Source organism: Nomascus leucogenys, chromosome 13, assembly GCF_006542625.1.
Source record: "Nomascus leucogenys isolate Asia chromosome 13, Asia_NLE_v1, whole genome shotgun sequence".
In the NCBI taxonomy this organism is placed as follows: Eukaryota; Metazoa; Chordata; class Mammalia; order Primates; family Hylobatidae; genus Nomascus; species Nomascus leucogenys.
Window position 1 is genome coordinate 18,495,052 of NC_044393.1, and position 22,971 is coordinate 18,518,022.

The following is a 22,971-nucleotide window of genomic DNA, read 5'->3' on the forward strand; positions in this document are numbered from 1 at the left end:
ATGAATGAAGAATGAGGACACTCCACTGCTTTCCAAGTTATCAAGATGAAGACCCAAGATGGTGGCATTCACTCTGAAGGTAGCCTGGAAAGTGGGAGACACGCTTTGCCCACTCCCTGGGATTGACTAGAGCACCCAGCCCAGTGCAGCCTAGGGGTGTAAGGATCAAGATCCATTCAGTAAGAGACCCTTCCTCCCAAGCTGTGAGCTGTGGGTGCCAGTTAGTCCCATTTGTGACCTTGGGAACTTAGTGTTCCCAGCAAGAAAGGGGGTGGCTGGCTTGTCTCCAGTTCTTATATCCAAGGTGCAGCAGCTGAGCATTCCAAATTCTGGAACCACCAGAAAGGCTGGCCTGTCTTCAGCATGGGATCTTCTGGACTTTTGAGCCTCCTGGTGCTATTCATCCTCTTAGCGAATGTCCAGGGACCTGGTCTGACTGATTGGTTATTTCCCAGTAAGTATTGGCCTCAGCCCTTACCCTAGAGAGAGGGGAGTTTGCTGGGAGGAAGGAACAGGGAACAACTCTTCAGATGTGGGTTGCTTTCCACCATCTTAGCCCAGGTCCCGGGTTGGGAGAGGAGAGAGATATTTGTAAGATCCCTCCTGTGAAAGATCCCTTCTGGGAATGCAGTAACCCCGACTTAGGCAATCCCCCCTTCCAGCCCCTTTGAAGTGGAGGGTCTTTATCAAGGAGATGGAGGAGAGTCACAGGATCTAGCTTTCAGGGGAGTCGCTACAGGAATCCGGGAAACCAAGGGACCTTCTCCTTACCCCACAAGCAAAACAGGCCCCTTCCTTGAGGCATCATCTCTATCCACTCCTGGTTCTTTCAAATGTAGTCCCATAAAGTGTCCCCGTATCCCTAGGGGATCCCTAACTTTGAGATAAAGGACAGCATCCAGAAGTCCCTTGAAACTTAAGTCACTAATATTCCATGACTATAATGTAACAATGATCATTGTTACCATTTGCTGAACACTCAGGAAGTAAGGATTTCTGAAAAGGGATTTCTAAAACAACAGAGGGATCTGGAATCAGACTTAGTGGGTCCAAATATTGGTAGCCTTGTAATCTTGGGCAAGTTACTTAAATTTCGTGGGCCTCAGTTTCCGCATCTGTAAAATGGGGATATTAATAGAACTTCCTTCCTAGAGCGATTATAAAGATTAAATGAGATCATACATTTAAAATGCTTAGAAGAGTGCTTGGCTTATGGTAAATACTTAGCAAATGTTAGATAATATGACTGCGCATCAGTTATTCTGATTAGGGCTTTATATACTTTGTCTCATTGTTTTCTCACAACTCTGTAAGGGCAAAATGATTTTACAGATGATGAAACCAAGGTTCAGAGAGGGTCAGAATTCAGACCAAGAGTCAGAATTCAAAATCTAAACTGGCTCCGGGGTAAGTGATACTAATTGCTGTATAATACTACCACCTAGAGGAACTTCCAAACACCGATTCCTCAACAAGGGCAAAAAGACCGCATCAGCTTAAATCAGTGGCCCACAATGGGGCGATTTCGCCTTCCAGGGGACCTTTGCAGTGCCTGGAGACATTTTCGATTGTTACAATCAGGGGTGCTACTGGAGTCTGATGGGAAGAGTCCTGGGATGCTGCTAAACATCCTAAAATCCCCAGTTCAGCCCCCCAAAGAATTATCCAGCCCAAATATCACTGGTGGTTGAGAAATTCTGCCTTAGATGGGATGGAGCTGGGGGGTGGGAAGACAGGGAGGAGTGGTCAGTGGGGAGGAGGCGGGGTAGGCAGTAGGGAAGTGAGTGAGACCACCCTGAGGGAAAGAACTCCTGGGGGCGAGCAAAGTGGAAGCAAACTTCCCTGACTCTCTAGAATCGCCTTGTGTCTGGCAAAGCGGGGAGACACTATGCTGTCTAAGGCACATGGGTGTAAAACTGCTCCTTCCCTAGGGAGATGTCCCAAAATCAGAGAAGAATGTGGATTCAAAGAAAGGGATGTGTGTACAAAGGATAGACAATGCCAAGACAACAAGAAGTGTTGTGTCTTCAGCTGCGGAAAAAAATGTTTAGATCTCAAACAAGGTAATACTCAGAGCCGCAGAATAACCAACCCCTCCTCTCCCTGTCCTCACCTTCTCCCTTCCTGGACTGGCTTTGTGCCCTGATCGCTGAGGGCTGGTCTCCGGCAAAACTGCTGGACTTGGGAGACCTGCGATTTAGATTGATTACTGTGCCAAATATGGTGTGTGCCATTAGGAATGACCTTATCCTATCAGGTAATGTCTTAGACTCAGTTTCCCAGAACAAATGATTGGTGAAGGAGTGGCACTGAATCAGATTCTTTTGGCTATTTGGATACCTGTCACTCATAATTTTTTGAGCACCCAGGTGGCCATTGTTGCCCTAACATATACCAACATTGTTGCTGCAAATGATAAATTAAGCAATTTATATTTCCTAACTTTTTTGCTATGGAGTTACCACCGCTCTGCCTCCACAAATCCAATTTTGCACCAAAACACCTCTCCTGACTGCTCCAGAACAGAGGGTTTTTCCTTTCTGCTGCATCTTAGTTTCATGCCTATCTCCCTGGGATGCAAAAAGACTATCAAAGATTCTTTTTTAATTCATTCAACAAATATTGATTGAGTGCCTCTGAGACCCACAATAGGATTTGATCTGCTCAGTGTGGTCAGGGAGGTTGGGATTGCCTTCTCTGAGAAAGCAAATCTGGAGTTGGGTTGAGAAAGATGGGTAATGTTTTAGGCAAAAAGTGGGTGGATGGGTTTTCCAGGCATAGGGAGTAGCATGCACAAAGGCGCAGTGGTGGGGCCTGGGGAGGCCAGAACGCAGAGTGAGCATGAGCATGGTACAAGGAAAAAGGATTCTGGGTGGGCAGAGATCAAACAATTCAGGTATGGTGGGCCAGATTAAAGAATCTTGCCTGGATCCCAAGGGCCATGGCAATCCACCGAGGCGGGGCATCAGATGACCAGGTTCATACTACATCTAGAGTTTAAAATAGGAGGAAAAGAGTGTCTTAAAGGACTTCAAGATGACAGAAATGGTGGCCGGAACTAGAGGTGGCTGAGGGGATGAAGAAGAGTAGGACGTGCTTGAAAGAAAGAGTAGGATGTAGGAGGCAAAGTAAACAGGACTTGACAGAGAAGTAGAGTGAGCAGGTTAGGGGGCTAAGTCACTCATATGCCAGCAGGTAAGGATTCTGAATTCACACATCCTGAGTTCAACTCTTACCTCCAGTTTTTACCGGCATTTTTGTCTTGGATAAATTAACAACCTTCCCTCACTGTGCGTCAGTTTCCTCAGATAATAAAAGGATCAGTGTAAAAGGTTATTTTGAGGATCCAGTTGATCTGCATGATGTGCTTGGAGCAATGCCTGGCACACAGTAGCCACCTGATACCTATTTGCTTATTTGTAATTCTTGGCCAAGGGCTCCTAAATAGCAGAGATCATGCTTTTTCTCTGTTCCTTGAAGCACTGAGCACATAATAGGTGCTCAATGAATAATTTATTCAGTTCAGATCAAGATACATTTCCTTTATCCTCAACATTCCATAAGGTTCTGTACTGTGCCAGGCTACCTGTTAGGAATTGGGATGCCAAGATGAAAGCAGATACACTAGAAATTCACTCCCAGCTCACTAGAAACTCACAGCCTCAGGGATGAAACTGAAGTTATAAACAAATGAAAAATGAATGCACAAGATTCTGAAGCAAGGTGTGGCAGTGAGGAATGTAGAATGGAGTCAAGAGAGACATCACAGCAGTTGATGTCTGAGAAAGGTTTTGAAGGAAGAAGAGTGTCACTGTGAGCATTGCAAAGGGATGGAGGTATGGGGGTAGCACGGTGTGTTGAATATTGCTGGAGCATGTGGCTCAAAGGGGTTCTGTGGCAGGAGAGGAGGCCAGCATCGCAGTAGGAGCCAGACAATGAAGGGCCTTGTAGATCATGGGAGGACATTGTCATAGAGTGAAGGTAGGTCTTATCTGTGGAATGACGTGATAAGCCTGGCTCTCAGATCCATCAGATCCTTCTCTCTGGTGGGAAGCATGAAGGATTGATTGGAGGGGCCAGGACTGGAGGCAGAGGGATCAATCTGAGGTTATGTCAACAGTCCAAGCATGAGACACTGAGGCTTATATTAAAGAGACTGGCAGAGAGGTGAGCTATTAGGAGGTAAAAATCAACAGGACCTAATTGTTTAGCAGTGGAGATTTACCCAAATGGAACTGTGTAAGCATAATTTAGTTGGGACCTGCATTTGATTGGTAGAGTTGCTATAACAAAGTACCACTGACTGGGAGTCTTAAACAACAGAAATGTATTGTCTCACAGTTCCTCAGGCTAGAAGTCTGAGATCAAGGTGTCAGCACGGTTGGTTCCTTGTCAGGGTTATGGGGAAGAAGCATGTTCCATTCCTCTCCCCTGGCTTCTAGTGCTTTGCTGGCAATCTTTGGTGTTCTTTGGCTTGTAGACACATCACCCCAATCTCTGCCTTCACATTCATATGGTGTTCTCTCAGTGTGTATGCTCTGTCCAAATTAACCTGTTTGTATAAGGACACCAGTCATATTGGTATAGGGGTCCACCCTATTTTGGTCTGACCTCATTTTAGCTAATTACACCTGCAACAACCCTATCTCCAGGGATGCAGATGCCCACTCTGGGGTCTCCTTGCAAATGTATGCAATATGTCAATGGAGCTGTGCTCCTGCCATGTGATAAGGGAAAAGGAGCCTATTCCGGTTTCATCTATAGTAGTTGCCAGGGAGAATAATAACAACTGTTTATTTCTGGAGTGGGCACACTGAGTTTTCAACTCCGGAGTCTCTCTGCAGATGTATGCGAAATGCCAAAAGAAACTGGCCCCTGCCTGGCTTATTTTCTTCGTTGGTGGTATGACAAGAAAAATAATACTTGCTCCATGTTTGTCTATGGTGGCTGCCCGGGAAACAATAACAACTTCCAATCCAAAGCCAACTGCCTGAACACCTGCAAGAATAAACGTGAGTCCTAGGGGCCCCGGTCTTTCATCTTCTCCAGTCCCATGCTGGGAGGTCTGGGTGTTGGCTAGTCCATTCCAGGACAGCTACATCTTTGGCAGACCTGGTGCTGACAGAACCAGCTCCGATCAGGAGGTAAGAATGCACCTGGCAAAAGGCTAGACAAAGTTACTTTCTGAGTATGAGGAACTGAGGATGAGAAGGGATGTAGAAGTAATCAATGCTGGCAAGTATGAGGGGAGTTAGGAGGGGTGGAGGAAGGGTGTAGAAGTGGTGAAATCTCAGAGATAAATTGTAGAAGAGGCACAGGACGCTAAACCTAGACACGTTGACCAACCAACCCTTCCAAGCCATCAATGTCTCAACACAACTCTTTGGCAGTGATTCACTCCTATTCGTTTTTCCTTGAAGGAGATGGAGAGCTCCCCACAGCAAACCCACTTCTTTTTAGTGTCTTTCTGTGCAAAGATGTATAAACATAACTTCAAGCTCCAAAGATAAGCTGAACCCAAGATGCTCAGCTCTTTCTGTCCTACGTTCTCTACAGGCTTTCCCTGATTGGATAAGGATGTGCTGGAAGAGCCACCAGAATGTGGCTCATGCTCTGAGGACTGTTCGTGTCCCTGATTGATGCTCCAGATTGGCTTCCAGTTTCACTCTCAGCATTCCAAGATCTTAGCCCTTCCCAAAACAGAACCCTTGCATCTACCTCCTCTTCCTCCATCTTTGGCTCTTTTGATGCACAATATCCTTCCGTTTTGATTTCATCGTTATGTCGCCTTTATCTCCAACTTCTAGAGCTCCCAGTTTATACCTGTGTCACAATTTTTTCCAATAAAGTACTTGATGTAGTCCCATGCCTCTGAGGCTGAGCAATTGACATCTTTTTGGCACATTACACTTTGCAGAGTAAGGGATCATTGAGGCTTCTGGTGACATCATTCAAGGGAGTGAAGACAATCAGAACTTTGAGAGTTGAGAGCTCCAGGGATATTGTTATTGTTATCTTCCTCTGTTTCTACAAAACACTGTAAAACCCTTTTTAGGCAAGGGCCCAAGAACAGTGCCTTAGTTTGGATCCTCTAGAAACTAACCCTGGGAAAAGGGCATGGGTGCAGGTAGTTTGTTTGCGAGATCTCCGAAGACATACAAGATGGGGAGTGGAATGAGTAATTCACGGAAGAGAAGGGAAGAGAGGAGTCTATTATGAGCTGGTTACTACTGTGGTTCAATCCTATTGGGGACCTTTTAAACAATCACGTAAAACAGGCTTACAAATTTTCTTTTTAAAAATATTTTATTTTATTTTAAGTTCCAGGATACATGTGCAGGACCTGCAGCTTTGTTACATAGGTAAGCCTGTGCCATGGTGGTTTGCTGCACCCATCAACCCATCACCGGGGTATTAAGCCCCACATGCATTAGCTATTTATCCTGATGCTTTCCCTCCCCCTGCCCCCTCAACAGACCACAGTGTGTGTTGTTCCCCTCCTGATGTCCATGTGTTCTCATTGTTCATCTCCCACTTACAAGTGAGAACATGCAGTATTTACTTTTGTTCCTGTGTTACTTCGCTGAGGATAATGGCTTCCAGCTTCATCCGTGTCCCTGCAAAGGATGTGATCTCATTTCTTTTTATGGCTGCATAGTATTCCATGGTATATATGTACCATATTTTCTTTATCCAGCTCATCATTGATGGACATTTACGTTGATCCCATGTTTTCGCTATTGTAAATAGTGCTGCAGTGAACATACGCATGCATGTATCTTCATAAAAGAATGATTTATAGTCCTTTGAGTGTATACCCATGGGATTGCTTGGTCAAATGGTATTTCTGGTTCTAGATCTTTCAGATTTTGGCACACTGTCTTCCACAATGGTTGAACTAATTTACATTCCCACCAACAGTGTAAAAGCATTCGTGTTTCTCCTCAGCTTTACCAGCATCTGTTGTTTCTTGACTTTTTAATAATCACCATTCTGACTGGCATGAGACAGTATCTCATTGTGGTTTTGATTTGCGTTTCTCTGATGATCAGTGATGTTGAGCTTTTTTTCATATGTTTGTTGGCCGCATAAATGTCTTCTTTTGAGAAGTGTCTGTTCATGTCCTTTGCCCACTTTTCAATGGGGTTGTTTGTTTTTTTCTTGTAAATTTGTTTAAGTTCCTTGTAGATTCTGGATATCAGACCACAAATTTTCTTAATCTGTCTCCAGTGATGGGGAAGCTAAGCTATTTGTCCACTGATTCCCAATGCCCACTGGATGTCAGGGATACTAAATCCCTCGCTCTTTCAGACCATTACGCATGCAAGCTACACAAGCTCCCTGGGGGCCAGAGAAAACCCACAACAGAAAAGTAGGGACCGATGCTAGAGGTAGGAGGCTGTGAATGTGCCTTGGCTATTATTCAGCCATTAAAAGGAATGAACTTCTCACTCACCACTGATGACATGCCTTGCTGCACACACATCCTGCTGCCACCCTGCAGAAGTGCTTCCATTACCCGCAGTTCTTTGCCATAGGGGATTGATGCCCAGGGAACTAGCTCCTCACCTCCTTCAGGCTTATACCAAGGATATAAAACTTGGTACAGATGCTCAAGCCTTAATGCTTCAGGGTGTGACTTTTAATCCAATGCTGTAGCTGTGACAACAGGGACAAACAGATAACAGAGTTGGAGAAGTCCCAAAGTAATGAAAGAAGTTATTGATTCATGCAAAATCAATCAACTTAAAGGATACATGTAACTGATCTTTAAATACAAAAGAAGACAGAGGGAAGTGAAGAGCGGGGAGAAAGAGACTCAGACAGACAGAGACTCCCTGAAAAGGAGAAAAAGACAGGCACAGAGTAAAAGACATACAGAGGCACAGAAAAGAGAAGAAACAGAGTGAGAAAAATAAAATGTAAGAATAGACATGTCAGGAGAAGAGTGAAATTAAAAAGAAGGAAGAGAGCTAGCATACTCTTAACCTCCAAACTCCCCCCGGGGAAATGGAAGCCTCTGGAGTTAAACCTCCCCTTCTGCTAAGGGAGCCTGGAAAGCCCAAGACAAGATGTGCCCTCTTTCCCTGGTAGACCAGAAAGCCTCAGATTGCTGAGGATTAGGAGCTGCCTATCCTCCAGGGTAGGTACCAGGTAGTCCCACTGATGGCCTCAGGGATCTGGTGTTCCTGACGGGGGGAGTCTGGCTGGCTTGTCTCCAGGGCTGTCTCTTGCCATGCTGGGCTACACCGGGGCAGGCAAAGTGCAGAGGTAGGAGCTGCTAAGCAGCAGTTCTTAGTTTTGGTGCCATCAACCAGGCCAGTACTTCCTAAAATGGGACTCTCAGGACTTCTGCCAATCCTGGTACCATTCATCCTTCTGGGGGACGTGCAGGAACCTGGGCACGCTGAAGGCATCTTTGGCAGTAAGTATTGGGAACTCTGTCTTTGCAATGGAGAAAGGAAACTCAGTGGGGAGGAAGGAACAAAGAATAATTTTGCAGTTGAGAAATTCTTTTCTCCACCTCTGCCTGGAATTCCAGGTGGGAAAGTGGGGAGCTATTTGGAGTCTCTTGGTAAGAGACTCCCTTGGAGAATACAGGCATCTGAATCTGTGGCAACTGACTCCTTGCTGCCATTCCAAAGAGTTCTTCCTGTAGGTGCCTGGATCTAGAGCTCATGAAATGAACTAAGAAGGAGTAGTAAGCCCAAGGAAGTTTCCCATAAGAAATGCAGGCCGCTCCCCACAACACCACCTGTGTCAGCTTCCAAATGTTCTCATTGCAGCCCCCACAGCCATATCCACAGAGGACCCTAGCCTTTGGGGTAAAGAATGGTCTCCAGAAGTCCCTTGGAATGCTGAAATGTGAAGACTCACAATTAGCAGCTAATTGTACTGAGCACTGAAAATTAGTGGTTGAAAGTGAGCACTCAGGAGCCACACATTGTAGGTTCAAATCCTGGCTCCACCCCTGAGTAGCTGTGTGACCTTGGGCAAATTCATAGAACCTCCTTATGCTTCCAATTCTTCTGTTTACAAAATGTGAATATTAAGAGTACTTACCCATAGATTTGTAAAGAAGATTAAGGAGAAAAGGCAGCTCACAGTAAGTGCTTCATCCATATTACTCATTGTTACGTTATGTTGCCCCAGGCAGTTTAAGGATGGCTTGTCAAACTCTGTTGTGTTAGTCTTCATGCAACCCTATGGGCAAATGAGGAAATCAAAGCTCAGAGAGAGTGCCGGCACACCAAGGGTCACACAGAATTCAAAAGCCCAGCTATCTGATGCCAGAAATGTTGATCTCAATCATCAAGAGCCACAACGCCTCGCACCAAGCACCACAAGGCTGAGTGACCAGAATAGTCTTAGAGGAATGCATCTTTCCCTCAGGAATCTCATAGATGGTGTGGGTAGGGGGTAGAGGTTGGTTTAGGGATCTGATGGTGAGTTGTTATGGGGTTGGGGATGTGGGCAGTGTTGTGAAATTCCTGAGCCCCCTGAGGGCCACTACCTTCTGGGGACAGGTGAAGTGGAAACAAGGTTCTCTAACTCTGCAGGGGTGCCCTGGGCTCAGGGAGGGGAAGCACTGGCTCATTGAAGGCCTCGAGGGAATATATCTTTCCCTCCCTTAGAGCCGCGTCCCAAAATCAAAGTGGAATGCAAAGTGGAAGAAATAGACCAGTGTACCAAACCCAGAGATTGCCCAGAAAACATGAAGTGCTGCCTGTTCAGCCGTGGAAAGAAATGTTTAGACCTCAGAAAGGTAACTCAGATGCTTCCTAAATTATCCAGTGCCCTCACCTCCTATCTCCACCTGCACTGCACTAACTCTGTCTCCTGGTTCACGGATGGCTGGTCTCTGACCAAGAGTATAGGTACATCTTCTACTTGACACAAATCTGCCAGTCCTGGACTTGGGAGACATGGATTTTATTTCATTTCTTCCTCTATTTTGCTAAGTGATGTGAACAATGTAATTTTCCTTTCCGGGCCTCAGTTTCCCTTTCCATAAGACAGGTGTTGATATTGGACCACATGGTCCCTTGGCTACTCTTCAGTGATTCTTGAGATGCCAAATAGTCACCACCTTAGACTGCCTACACTCTTTCTTCTCTGCCCATATTATTGAGCTCTAAAGAAGATCATCAAAGACTATTCATTCATTCTAAAGGACTATTCATTCATTCTATTCATTCAACAAATACTGATTGGTGCCCTTGACACCCATGATGGGTTCCACTTGCTCATTGTGGCCAGGAAGGTCAGAAAAGGTTTTTCTGGGAAAGAGATCCATGATTTAAGATCTGAAAGATGAGTACTTAGACCAAAAATGGGAAGAAATAACCTTTCAGGCACAGGTAATAGCATGTGCAAAGGCTCTGTGGCAAGAGGCAGGATGTTCAGACCTAGAAAGGCTGGAAAGCAGAGAGTGAGCAAGAGACAAGAAAGAGGAAACTGGTAGTGTATATTCAGGGCAACTTGAATCTGTACTCCCAAGTGGCCATCCTCAAGTTTTGGGCTCAAATAAACGCCCTACTTAATCGTATTTTCTGAATCTTGTTACTTTAGGTTGACATACCTTTCAAGACAATAACTAGGTTTTCAGTGCTTTGACAAAACCTCCAATGTGTGGCCTTCCAGCCAGGCATCTGTGGTTTCATATTGTTCAAGCATTTGCTGCATCCCTATGGATTGCATCTCTCTATAGGTTCGCTGTTGCTGAACCAAGAAATAAGGCATACACAGATTTCTACAGAAATTGTAATTCTATAACAGATTTTCAGGAGATGAGGAAGGCTGGTATCTTTCGGAGTGCAAAGTGATTTTGGAATTGAAAGAATTTCTTTGGGTTAAAGTTTGTCACTGACTTGTGTTCCTGAACCATGAAGCATGAATATGTGGGCTGAGAAATAGTTTCTCTTGATAAATAAACAAGTAACAAATTTTAAAAAGAGAGAAAGATGAAGCTGGGCTAGATGGGGGAAGGAAAGCTGATAAGGGATCTGGTCTTGATCCTAACAGCAATGGACTAACTTATGTTCAAATCCCTTACCATCTGTGTGGCCTCAGGAAAGTTATTTAGCCTCTCTAAACCTTAGTTTCCTCATCTGCACAATGAGAACAATGAGAGGACCTACTTTACAAGATTAAATGTTAATAGATGTCAACTACTAAGAATAGTGCCTGACACTAATCAATGCTATAATTGTTGGTTTGTGTGCTTCAGACTATGAGGTTCTAAAGAACTCTATTTGTACCTTATAGCACTATGGGCAAAATAATTGCTCAATAAATGCTTAAGATCAGGGTAGATTTGAGTTTTGGGGTTTTTTTCTGTGAATACTCCTGAAGCATCTGCTCTATGCCAAATTATCTGCTAGAAACTGCTGTATCAAGATGGCATAAGATGGAATCCCCTCTCAAAAACCTCACATTCTCATGGAGGAATCAGAAAATATGAACAAGAAAGTAAACGGAAATGATAAATGTGTGTGCAAGATTGAGAAGCAATGAAGAAAAGCAAGAAGTAAAGAATGAATCCAGGAAAGACTGCATAAAAGAGTCGATGTCCGGAAAGGGTTTTAAAGAATGAACAAGAGTTCACTTAGCAAGAGGGGGCTGGATGTGTCAGGCATGTGCAAAGGCATGGGGTGTGTAAGAAAGTGCTACTTTTAGAGCATAAGTTTGGGAAGTTGGGTGTTGGGGCAGCATAAGAAATAAAGCTGGAGAGGAGGAGGAGAAAATGGATTCTGAAGTCCCTCTGGGTTTGGTAGAACTTTATCCTGTGCCCAGCAGATCGGCTATTCTGGAAACCAATGTTGAGCAGATTGGAGAAGTCTTGGAGATCAGCTGGTGGCCTTTCACTGAAGTCCTTGCAAAAGATAATGATGCTTGAATTAAGAAAGCAGCAGAAAGGAAATAAAGGAGAGCTATTTAGGAGGCAAAATCAGCCAGATTTAGTGTTCAGATGTTGGGGAGCCAAGGAAAAAGAAGCCATGTGATGTCACAGCTGCTCCTTCCAACAGCCCTGTTAGGCGAGCAGGTTGGGATTTTGTGTTCTCATCTTACAGATGAGGAAGTCAAGGACCAGAGAGGTAAAATGAGTTGTCAAGGTTTACACTGAATTGGGAGCAGAGCCCTGAGCCAAATTTGCTTCTCAGTGGAGACAAAGAGAACGGTGGCCAGAGAAAGGGAGAGATGGACATTCTCCAGGGAGACAGGCACCCAAACAGCTCTGTTCTGCGATCTCCCTGCAGATATATGCAGTATGCCACAGGAGGCTGGCCCCTGCCTGGCTTCCATACCACGCTGGTGGTACAATAAAAAAAACTAAGATCTGCTCCAAATTCATCTATGGCGGTTGCCAGGGGAACAATAACAACTTCCAAACTGAAGCTATCTGTGTGGTCACCTGCAAAAAATACCGTAAGTCCCAGAGGTCCCAGTCTCCTGTGCTCACCAAGGCCACACTGGGAGGTCTGGGTGTTGGCTGGTCTATTCCAAGACCTGGGTGGGCCTGGGGATGACAAAACCAGCTCCAATGCAGAAGTATAAGTAGAAGAATATTTTGGGAAAGAGGGTGGGAAGGGAGGGATTAGTCAAAGGGATATTTGCAAGTATGAGGTGAGTAGTGGGTGTAGAGAGAAAACGGAAGTGGTGGAGTATCCCAGACCAGGTCAGACAGAAGCCCAGTAAACCCAGCCCAGCCCTGGGCACCATTCATCAGCCAATCATTATAGTCCTTTACTTCTCACTAAACCTTGTTGCTACTTCTCTTCCTTTTAAAGGTTATTTCTAACCAGGGCAGCCACATACTTTATTGGCCGAACCAAATCACTTTTGAAAGTGTCTCAAGGTGAGGTGCCATTAATTATTACACTAGGACAACAGGCATAAACTGGGACTCTACTGGACAAGTCGGAACCCATGATCATTCTAGGAGCCCCCAAACTCACCTTCATTCCGTTCCTGTCCAAAGATGTAAAAATGATCCCATCTTCTTTTTCCCATTAGGTGAAAGATTTGGTTCCTAATGTGGTCAGGGTCCAAGCATCTCACACTTTATTCTTCTACTTCACAGGTTAGCCTTACTTTATACCATAAGGAGGAGCTTGAATAACCTCCAGGATTTGGCACATAATCCAGGCCTCTCTCCACGTGTGCCTGATTGATGCTCCAAATTAGCTTCCATGGGCCAAACCTTGGCTGTTCCAGAAACTGAACCCCAGGAATTGCTTACACCCTTTCTTCCAGCGTAGCATCTCTTCAAACACAATGCTCTTCCCCTTGACCACTTACTCAGTATGAAACTCTATGTCTTCAACTTTCAGACCCCCATTTATTTGTATAAAGGCTTCAGTTGCCTTAATAAGGTGCTCTGTGGGGTCCGATCTCTCTGAGGCTGAATAATTCACACCTGCAATATGCTGATATTGACATATACTCACATCTCTCTATGTGCAATTTTCAGAGAACAAGAAGCCATTGCATTTTCTGGTGACACCAAAAAAGGGAGAGAGTATGAAAATCCTGCAAATTGAGAATGCTAGTGACATTGTTACTTTAGTAAAATTGTCGTTAAGATGCTGAAGAATGGAGCCAGTGCAGATCCAGATTTTGTATGGTCTAAACCTGATAAATGAGGAGCTCCTTTAGAAACCAAGCAGAGGCTGGGCACGGTGGCTCACGCCTGTAATCCCAGCACTTTGGGAGGCCGAGGCAGGCGGATCACCTGAGGTCGGGAGTTCAAGACCAGCCTGACCAACATGGAGAAATCCCATCTTTACTAAAAATACAAAATTAGCCGGGCGTGGTGGCGCATGCCTGTATTCCCAGCTACTCTGGAGGCTGAGGCAGGAGAATTGTTTGAACCCAGGAGGCAAAAGTTGCAGTGAGCCGAGATTGCACCATTGCGCTCCAGCCTGGGCAATAAGAACAACACTCCATCTCAAAAAAAAAAAAAAGAAGAAGAAAGAAACCAAGCACAAATGAGTACAAAAGAGAATATTATTTCAAATGAGGAGGGAAATTGCAGCCAACTGCAAATTTTTAAAGGCTGACAAACACTAAAAATTGCACAAAACCCATATAAATTAATAATTCATTGTTTACATTTATGACCTCAATTCTGTAAAGCAGTATTTCTGTGGAGAGAATGGAAAGATAACTAAGTCTTTTATTTAACATGGGGATCGAAATATGATATTTTAATTTTTATTATAGGTGAATTGGATAAAACATGTACCTGAATGCTTGAAGCCATGCTTGATGTCTGCAGTTCTATTACAGGTTCGTGTCCTAGAAACACAGGAATTTTAATAAATTATCTTTTGTACGATTCTATTAAAAAAAGAAAAAATACATGGTACATTTAAAATTGTACATATTGAATTATTAAGTATATGCTTACTAGAAAAGAACTTCTGAACAGGCTTCCATAAGAGCTGATTTTTTTTTCTAATTAAAATGTGATGTATCTGGCCAGACTCAGTGGTTCATGCCTGTAATGCCAGCACTTTGGGAGGCCGAGGTGGGCGGATCACCTGTTGTCAAGAGTTCAAGACCAGACTGGCTAACATGGTGAAACCCCATCTCTACTAAAAATACAAGAAATTAGCCAGGTATGGTGGTGTGCACTTGTAGCCCCAGCTACTCAGGAGGCTGAGGCAGGTGAATTGCTTGAATCCAGGAGGTGGAGGTTGCAGTGAGCCAAGTTTGCGCCATTGCACTCCAGCCTGGGCGGTGGAGTGAGACTCCATCTCAAAAAGAAAAAAAAAAATTGATGTATCTGATATTTGAAAGAATGCTACACAGGCTTGTTTTCCTGGCTCCATACATTTCAAAACTTGTTTCTCCTCTACCACCTGCAACCTTCTTGGGCTAAGAGCATTCATTTTACAGTACAACCTCTAGTCCCATGACTTAGTGTCATAAAGTCAAGGGAATCGGCCCAGTAGACAACAGGAGTATTATTTGCAGCTGCTCCTCCACCAGGACAGCTAGCAGCAACTTCCTACACATAGAAATGACAGCAAATGACCTAAATATATTCTACTAACTCCAAAATAAATATATCCCCAACTCAACTTCCTTTTAATTTGCATGCCTAAAATGCTGGCAGTTGCCCCAATACCACCTGACCCAGAAGAAGTGTGACAGAGGGAAAGGTCAGAGTGGAAAGGGAAGGTAGATTGGCTGATTATGGTTAGAATATCTTACTTTTGCAGATATTACAAGTCATCTGACCATGTAAACATATAGCTAGAAGCACTCCCAGAATCTTAAAAGGGGCTCGCTCGGCCGGGCGCGGTGGCTCACGCTTGTAATCCCAGCACTTTGGGAGGCCGAGGCGGGCGGATCACGAGGTCAGGAGATCGAGACCACAGTGAAACCCCATCTCTACTAAAAATACAAAAAAAAATTAGCCGGGCGTGGTGGCGGGCGCCTGTAGTCCCAGCTACTCGGAGAGGCTGAGGCAGGAGAATGGCGTGAACCCGGGAGGCGGAGCTTGCAGTGAGCCGAGATTGTGCCACTGCACTCCAGCCTGGGCGACAAAGCGAGACTCCGTCTCAAAAAAAAAAAAAAAAAAAGAGGCTCGCTCAAGCAAGGACCCTGAGGCTTGGCTCCATCAACCTCATGGTAAGTCCATCTCTGAAAGGGCTCATGGATTTGTTTTCTGGAGTTGTAGTAAAGGAGACAGTTCCATAGTATGGTGCAGAAACTCCAAAATTGAAAATAGCTAGAGAGAGGCATGAAAGGGGGAGATGGAGGAAAGCAGAGAAGAGTTAAAGAGGAAGGGAGAAGAAAGGGATGAAGGAGGAAAAGACACTGGATGGTGTGACTGTTTTAAAGCAAGTTCCTAAAATTCTTTCACTCGCCTTCCACCTAGAAGTGGGATCTGTGTCCCCTCCTTTTGAATCTGAGAAAACTCTGTGACTGCTTTGACCAAGAGAATAAAGCAAAAATGATGCTATGTGACCTCCAAGGCTAAGCTAGAATAAGTGCAAGTCCCACTTGATCCTCTTAGGTAGCTTGTTTGGAGGCAGTGGGAAACTGCCATGTAAGATGTCCAACTACTCTGAGAGAGGCCCATGCTAGAGAGACCCATGTGGGTGCTGTGATCGACAGGCCCAGATAAGCTCTGACTGATAGCCAGCATCAATTCCAGCCATGTGAATGAGCTGCCCAACCCAATAGAGCCTTCAGATGGCTGCAGCCCCAGCAGACATCTGACTGCAACCATGGGAAAGACCCTATAAAAGAACCACCAAGCAGATTGCTTCCCAGATGGCTGACCCACAATATAAAATGGTTGCTTTAAAGTGCCAAGTTTTAAGAAAATTTATTCACAGAATAGGTGATCAAAGATGGAAAGGGGCTAGGAGCAGTGGCTCACAGCTGTAATCCCAAGCACTTTGGGAGTCCAAGGCAGGCAGAGAACTTGAAGTCAGAAGTTCAAGACCAGCCTGGCCAAAATGGCAAAACCCCGTCTCTACTAAAAATACAAAAATTAGCCAGGCATAGTGGCGGGCACCTGTAATACCACCTACTTGGAAGGCTGGGGCAGGAGAATCTCTTTAGCCTGGGAGGCAGAGGTTGCAGTGAGCTGAGATTGCGCCACTGCACTCTAGAGCAAGACTTGGTCTCAAAAAAAAAGATGAAAAGGGAGTAGAAGGAAGGATAAGGAGAAAGAAAGAAGAAAGAGATGCCCAGAGGACTGGGCAAGAAAAGAGGATGCCAGGCTTGAGAAGGGAACCTCATAGCAGGCAGCTTGTCATCATAGCACACCAAGACTTGCTATCTCTTGTCAAATAAGTTTATTGTTTAATATAACTTGGATCAAGGGGCTCTAAAGAGGCTGGAATTCACTTGTCGTTGATGCTGTTGCCATCTCTGCTTCCCTCTCTTTAGAAAAGGCTGGTTAAACTGATCGTAGAAAACTCTAAAGGCATTGCAAAAAAAAGGTTAGAATTAATAAACAAATTTATTAAAGTTATAGGATACAAAATCAACATACAAAAATCAATAGCAATTTTATACGCCAAGAACAATCTCATTTCCATTAGCAGCAACAACAACAAAACACTTAGTAATTAACTCAACCAAAGAAATGAAAAACTTGTGCACTGACAATTATAAAACATCGATGAAGGAAATTTAAAAGACACCAATAAATGAAAAGACATCTCATGCTCATAGATTAGAAGAATCAATATTGTCAAAATGTCCACACTACCCAAAGCAATCTACAGAGCACATGCAACTTCTGCCAAAATGCCAATGGCATTTTTTACAGAAACATAAAAAGCAATGCTAAATTCATATGGAACCACAAAAGACCCCAAATTGCCAAAGGAATTTTGAAAAAGAACAGAGTTGTAAGCACCACATTTCCTGATGTCAAATTACATTGCAAAGCTAGAGTAATCAAAACAGTGTGGTACTGGCATAAAAACAGAAAAGCAGACGTACAGGCCAATGGAACAGAATAGAGAACCCAGAACTAAGCCCACCCATTTATGGTCAATTGATCTTTGACAAGGGTGTCAAAAACACACAATAGGCAACAGAAGATCTCTTTAACAAATGGTGCTGGGAAAACTAGATATCCACATGCAAAAGAATGAAATTGCACCCCTATCCAATACCATATACAAAAGTCAACTTAAAATAGATGAAAGTCTTAAACGTAAGACCTGAAACCAAAATTCTTTAAAAAGTCTTGAAGAGACATCTGCACTTCCAAGTTCATTGAAGCATTATTCACAATAGCAAAGATATGAAAAAAACCTAAATGTCATCAGCAGATAAATGAATTAAAACTGTGGTGTGTGTATGCATACACACACGTGTATACACATACATGTTATACACATATATACAACGTATGTATACATTATACAACGTATGTATACATTATACAACGTATGTATACATTATATGTATACACACACACACACACATACACAATAGAATAGTATCATTTAAAAAGTAGGAAATCCTGTCATTTGCCACAACACAGATGAATCCAAAGGACATCATGCTAAGTGAATTAAGCTGGACACAAAAAGACAAATACTGCCTGATCTTACTTATATGTGGAATCTAAGATAGCCAAACTTGGGCTAGGAGTGATGACTCATGCCTGTAATCCCAGCACATTGGGAGACTGAGGCAGGAGGATTGCTTGACGCCAGGAGTTTGAGGCTATAGCCTGGGTGACAGAGTGAGATCCTGTCAAATAAATAAATAAATAAATAAATAGTCAAACTCATAGAAGCAATGAGTAGAATGGTAATTACAAGGAGGATGGGGTGATGGGGCGGGGGAAGGAGAAAAATGAGAAAATATTGGTCAAAGGGTACAAAGTTTCCATTTCAGTTATGCAAGATAAATTAGTTCTGGAACCTAATGTACACTATGGTGATTGCAATTAACAATACTGTATTGCATACCTGAAATTTGCTAAGAGGGTGGATCTTAAGTGTTCTCATCATACAAGAAAAGGTTAACTATGTAAGGTGGTGTATATGTTAATTCGTTTGAGGGTGGTGATCATTTTATACGTTATCAATATAGGAAGTTGCACACCTTAAATATATACAATTCCTATTTGTCAATTATACCTCAATAAAGCTAGGAGGAGAAAAATAAAACCTCTTAGAAAAAGATATAAGAAAAAATCATCTTTACATTGATTTTGGCAATTATTTTTTGGACATGACATCAAAATTACAAGCAACAAAAGCAAAAATAGACAAGTGGGATTATATCAAACTAAAATCTTCTGCACAGCAAAGGAAACAATCAACAAAATGAAAAGGCAAGCTACCGAGTAGGAAAAAATGTTTGCAAGCCATATATGCTGTAAAGGATTAATATCCAAAATATATAAATAACTCACACAACTACTATTCAAGAATGCATATCGGCTCACGCCTGTAATCACAGCACTTTGGGAGGCCGAGGCGGGTGGATCACAAGATCAGGAGATCGAGACCATCCTGGCTAACACAGTGAAACCCCGTCTCTTCTAAAAATACAAAAAATTAGCCGGACATGGTGGCAGGCGCCTGTGGTCCCAGCTACTCGGGAGGCTGAGGCAGGAGAATGGCATGAACCTGGGAGGCGGAGCTTGCAGTGAGCCGAGATTGCGCCACTGCACTCCAGCCTGGGCGACAGAGCGAGACTCCGTCTCAAAAAAAAAATAAATAAATAAAATAAATAAATAAATAAATAAATAAAAATACAAGTAACCTGATTAACAAATGGGCATCCAACAATTTTTGGGAAGCTGAATAAAAATGGGCAAGGAACCTAAATAGCCATTTCTCAAAAGAAAAAATTTAAATGGCCAACAGGTATATAAAAATGTGCTCAAGATCTCTAATTATCAGGAAAATGCAAATTAAAACTACCGTGAGATGTCACCACACCCCTGTTAAGATGGCTATTGTAAAAAAGACAAAGGATAAATGTTGGCAAGAATTTAGAAAAAGGGCACCCTTGGACACTGTTGGTAGTGAGAATGTACATTGGTACATCTATTTATGGAAAACAATATGGAAGATCCCAAAAAAATTAAAACTAAAACTACCATATGATCCAGAAATCCCCTTCTGGGTATATATCCAAAGGAATTGAAGTCAGGACTGAGAATAGAAAGCTGTGCTCCCATGTTCACTGTGCGTTATTCATGGCAAGTCCAGAAACAACCTGAATGTCTGTTGACAGATGAATAGATAAAGAAAAAGGCTGGGCATGGTGGCTCACACCTGTAATCCCAGCAATTTGGGAGGCCGAGGTGGGAGGATTGCTTGAGCCCAGGAGCTTGAGACCAGCCTGGGCAACACAGAAAGACCCCCATCCCTACAAAAAATTTTTAAAAATTAGCCGGGCACAGTGGCACGTGTCTGTAGTCCCAGTTACTTGAGAGGCTGAGGCAGGACGATTGTTTGGGCCCAGGAGCCCCTAGGCTACAGTGAGCTATGATTGCGCCACTGCACTCCAGCCTGGGTGACAGAACAAAATTCTGTCTCAAAATAAAATAAAATAAATAAAATAAAATATAAAATAAAATAAAATAAAAAACACATACATATTCAATAGGCTATTATCAGCCTTAAAAAATAAAAAGAAAATGTTGCCATTTGGGACAGCATGAATGGAATTGCAGGACGTTATGATATGTGAAATAAGCAAGACAAAGGAAGAGAAATACTACATGATCTCACTTATATATAGAATTTTTAAAAATTAACATTAAATTGACAGATAAAATTGTATGTATTTATTGTGTACAACATGATTTTTTCTCCTACATACTGCTTTTTCAAATAACATGTTTTGATACACACTCACACACACACACACACACACTCGCACACATTGTGGAATGGCTAAATCTAGCTAATTAACATATGCATTACTTCACTAAGTTATTTCTGTGGCAAGAACATTTAAAATCTACTCTCAGCATTTTTTAATAATACAGCTCCTAGATGCAGAGAGTACGGCGACGGTTGCCAGGGGCTGGTGGGAGGGGGAAATGGGGTAATCTTGATCAAAGGCGATAAAGTTTCAATCATATGACATGAATAAATTCTAGAGATACAATGTGCGGCATGGTAAGGATTGCTTACAATACTGTATTGTATACTTAAATTTACTAAGAGAGTAGATTTTAAATCTTCTCAACACACACATATACATACATGGTTAACTATGTAGAGATTATAGATATGCTAATTAGCTGGAATGTGGTGATCATTTCATAATGTATATGTATATCAAAACACCAAGTGGTACACCTTAAATGTATACATTTTTATATGTCAATGATATTTTAATAAATCTGTTAAAAATTTTACAGCTAAGTCCAAATAATTACTGAGAAAATGAGGTGTTTTTTTTTTCTTTTTTTTTCTTTTTTGAGACAGAGCCTCACTCTGTCGCCGAGGCTGGAGTGCAATGGTGCGATCTTGGCTCACTGCAACCTCTGCCTCCTGGGTTCAGGCAATTCTCCTGCTTCAGCCTCCTGAGTAGCTAGGATAACAGGCATGTGCCACCACACCCGGCTAATTTTTGTGTTTTTAGTAGAGATGCAGTTTTACCATGTTGGTCAGGCTGGTCTCGAACTCCTGACCTCGTGATCCACCCACCTCAGCCTCCCAAAGTGTTGGGATTACAGGTGTGAGCCACCGTGCTCAGCCGAAAATGAGGTTTAATGCAACTGTTAGAAAGTAACTCCCCAAATAGACAAGACGTAATGTTTTTAAAGTGTTGGCCACAGTATGGAAGATCAATAGTATTCTGGAATTAATGTTCTGAGTGATTACAATAAAATTGTGCCAAATGTCTTGCCATTAACAAAAGAAGTCTATGGTGCCTGCTTCTGGTGTAGAAGGAGAGTAGGTGAAGTTGTTAGAATCCTTGGAAGTGGGAGGATCAGGTCAGGGTCGTGATGAAGACCCTGAAAACGCTGCTCACTTGGCAGTTTTGCAAAATGTCTGTCCAGCCACATTGTCCCCACGTGTGGTATTTCCCCATGTTGACATTTGCTCTTGCCTCCATACCTCTGTGAGAATTGGTCTCTTCTCCCAGGAAGCCTATCCCAGTCCTGTGCATCCTTAAGATTCAGACCAAATTACTAACCAGTCGTCTTTGTTCTGCATCCTATGGGAAGAGCACGTGTCTGGGAATAAAGAGATCCAAATCTGAATCCCAACTTTACCCTTGGTTGAATGGATGCTGTGGTTGGAACAGGATAGGGTGGAGGGATGCTCCTCTCGGGGCCTCAGTTTTGCATTTCTAAGATGAAGACGATGGACTAATGATGTCAGAGTGTATTTCTAAATTTAAGAAAATATGGCAGCTCAAGGACTCTGCCAAATCTGATAAGCACCTAGTGCTTTTCCTTCTCACTGGCACTCTTCAGTCCTTGATTGGGGTTGACATACATGAATGAATGGAACAGAATCATTCTGTCCCTGACACCCATGAACCAAAGAGGCCCTTGGAAATGTTCAGAATGTGCCGTGTGGTGAACAGTATCTGCTCACTGCTCTGCTCAAGAATGAACTCAGAGCCCTCAGGGCCGAGCACTGAGAACCCCTGCCTTGCAAGACCTCAGTGGGGCTGGAGTATGTTGGGTCTCTTTATCACTGACTGTTTGCTCATGACTCTGCCCATTAGATCCCAGGAGACATCTCAAGTGGAATCTTCAGGTGTTTCCCATGGTACCATGCATATCCAGGACCTCTCGTCTTCCTCTCCTTCTTATTCTCTCTTTGGAGCTGTCTCCAGAGCCAGAAATGCCCAGAGGAAGCTTAAATCATTCGGAAATGCAGGGAGTGCCTAAGCCGAGGGTCCTAGAAAACTCCAGCATCCCCAATCCCTCTCTTTTTAAAAACACATGTACAAATGGAAGCTTCTAGTAGGGGAAATGGACTTGTCTAAAATCGCACAGCAAATGAGTAACAAAACTGGAGCTAACCAGGTCTGAAGGGTGGCAAAGTGTTGCCAGATCCCACAGACTAGTTGGAAATCAGGATGGATATAGTGACTATTTGTGATTTTGATTTTTAATATTCAGTATCTAAATCTAATTCCTACTAGGACTTCCTACTAGGGAAGTCTTGGTGGGAGTTAAAACCAGTATTCCCAGTATAAGAACTGAAAGAGCCAAGCTTTCACTCAGAGAGGATTTAATACTGAGAATTGGTTACATGAGTATTAGAATCCCTCACTCCTAGATTTGGGAATATAAAAGATTTGGTGTTACCAGAACCCAGGAGTTAAGACAAGGGGCCCAGGCACACATAGTGCTCACACCTCTGGGGGAACAGAGAGGTGGGAGCTGTGTGACTGGCACTCTGTCTTCTAAAATTTCTGCAGCCAGGGTTGAGACCTCTGAGGGATCAAATGCTGCTTGGTCCACTAGGTGGGGAGGCATGGCCAGCTGCATCT

At 43.3% G+C, this 22,971-nt stretch overlaps 2 protein-coding genes across 3 annotated transcripts; both read left to right on the top strand.

Annotated features, from left to right (window-relative positions):
* The first annotated feature begins 302 nt into the window (after positions 1-302).
* Positions 303-5,862, top strand: LOC100606932 (eppin). Of its 2 annotated transcripts, XM_003253642.3 has the most exons (4): positions 303-454; positions 1,932-2,063; positions 4,845-5,012; positions 5,557-5,862. In XM_003253642.3, the coding sequence occupies exons 1-4, from the start codon at positions 364-366 to the stop codon at positions 5,565-5,567; spliced, it is 402 nt and encodes a 133-aa protein (XP_003253690.1). In that variant the 5' UTR covers positions 303-363; the 3' UTR covers positions 5,568-5,862. The 2 variants fall into 2 exon arrangements, with proteins under 2 accessions (XP_003253690.1, XP_030681543.1); XM_030825683.1 differs by lacking the exon at positions 5,557-5,862 and having other exon boundaries at positions 326-454; positions 4,834-4,994.
* A 2,390-nt stretch (positions 5,863-8,252) lies between these two features.
* Positions 8,253-13,394, top strand: WFDC6 (WAP four-disulfide core domain 6). The gene is made up of 3 exons (XM_003253643.2): positions 8,253-8,425; positions 9,636-9,766; positions 13,085-13,394. The coding sequence occupies exons 1-3, from the start codon at positions 8,335-8,337 to the stop codon at positions 13,121-13,123; spliced, it is 261 nt and encodes an 86-aa protein (XP_003253691.1). The 5' UTR covers positions 8,253-8,334; the 3' UTR covers positions 13,124-13,394.
* The last annotated feature ends 9,577 nt before the right edge of the window (positions 13,395-22,971 follow it).

Bases quoted from the DNA above. Each gene is read 5' to 3' on its own strand.
- LOC100606932 (XM_003253642.3), top strand. From the start codon at position 364: ATGGGATCTTCTGGACTTTTGAGCCTCCTGGTGCTATTCATCCTCTTA. The intron at 455-1,931 runs GTAAGTATTGGC...CTCCTTCCCTAG, and splicing joins GACTGATTGGTTATTTCCCA to GGAGATGTCCCAAAATCAGA. The intron at 2,064-4,844 runs GTAATACTCAGA...GTCTCTCTGCAG, and splicing joins ATGTTTAGATCTCAAACAAG to ATGTATGCGAAATGCCAAAA.
- WFDC6 (XM_003253643.2), top strand. From the start codon at position 8,335: ATGGGACTCTCAGGACTTCTGCCAATCCTGGTACCATTCATCCTTCTG. The intron at 8,426-9,635 runs GTAAGTATTGGG...TCCCTCCCTTAG, and splicing joins CGCTGAAGGCATCTTTGGCA to AGCCGCGTCCCAAAATCAAA. The intron at 9,767-13,084 runs GTAACTCAGATG...TCTACTTCACAG, and splicing joins AATGTTTAGACCTCAGAAAG to GTTAGCCTTACTTTATACCA.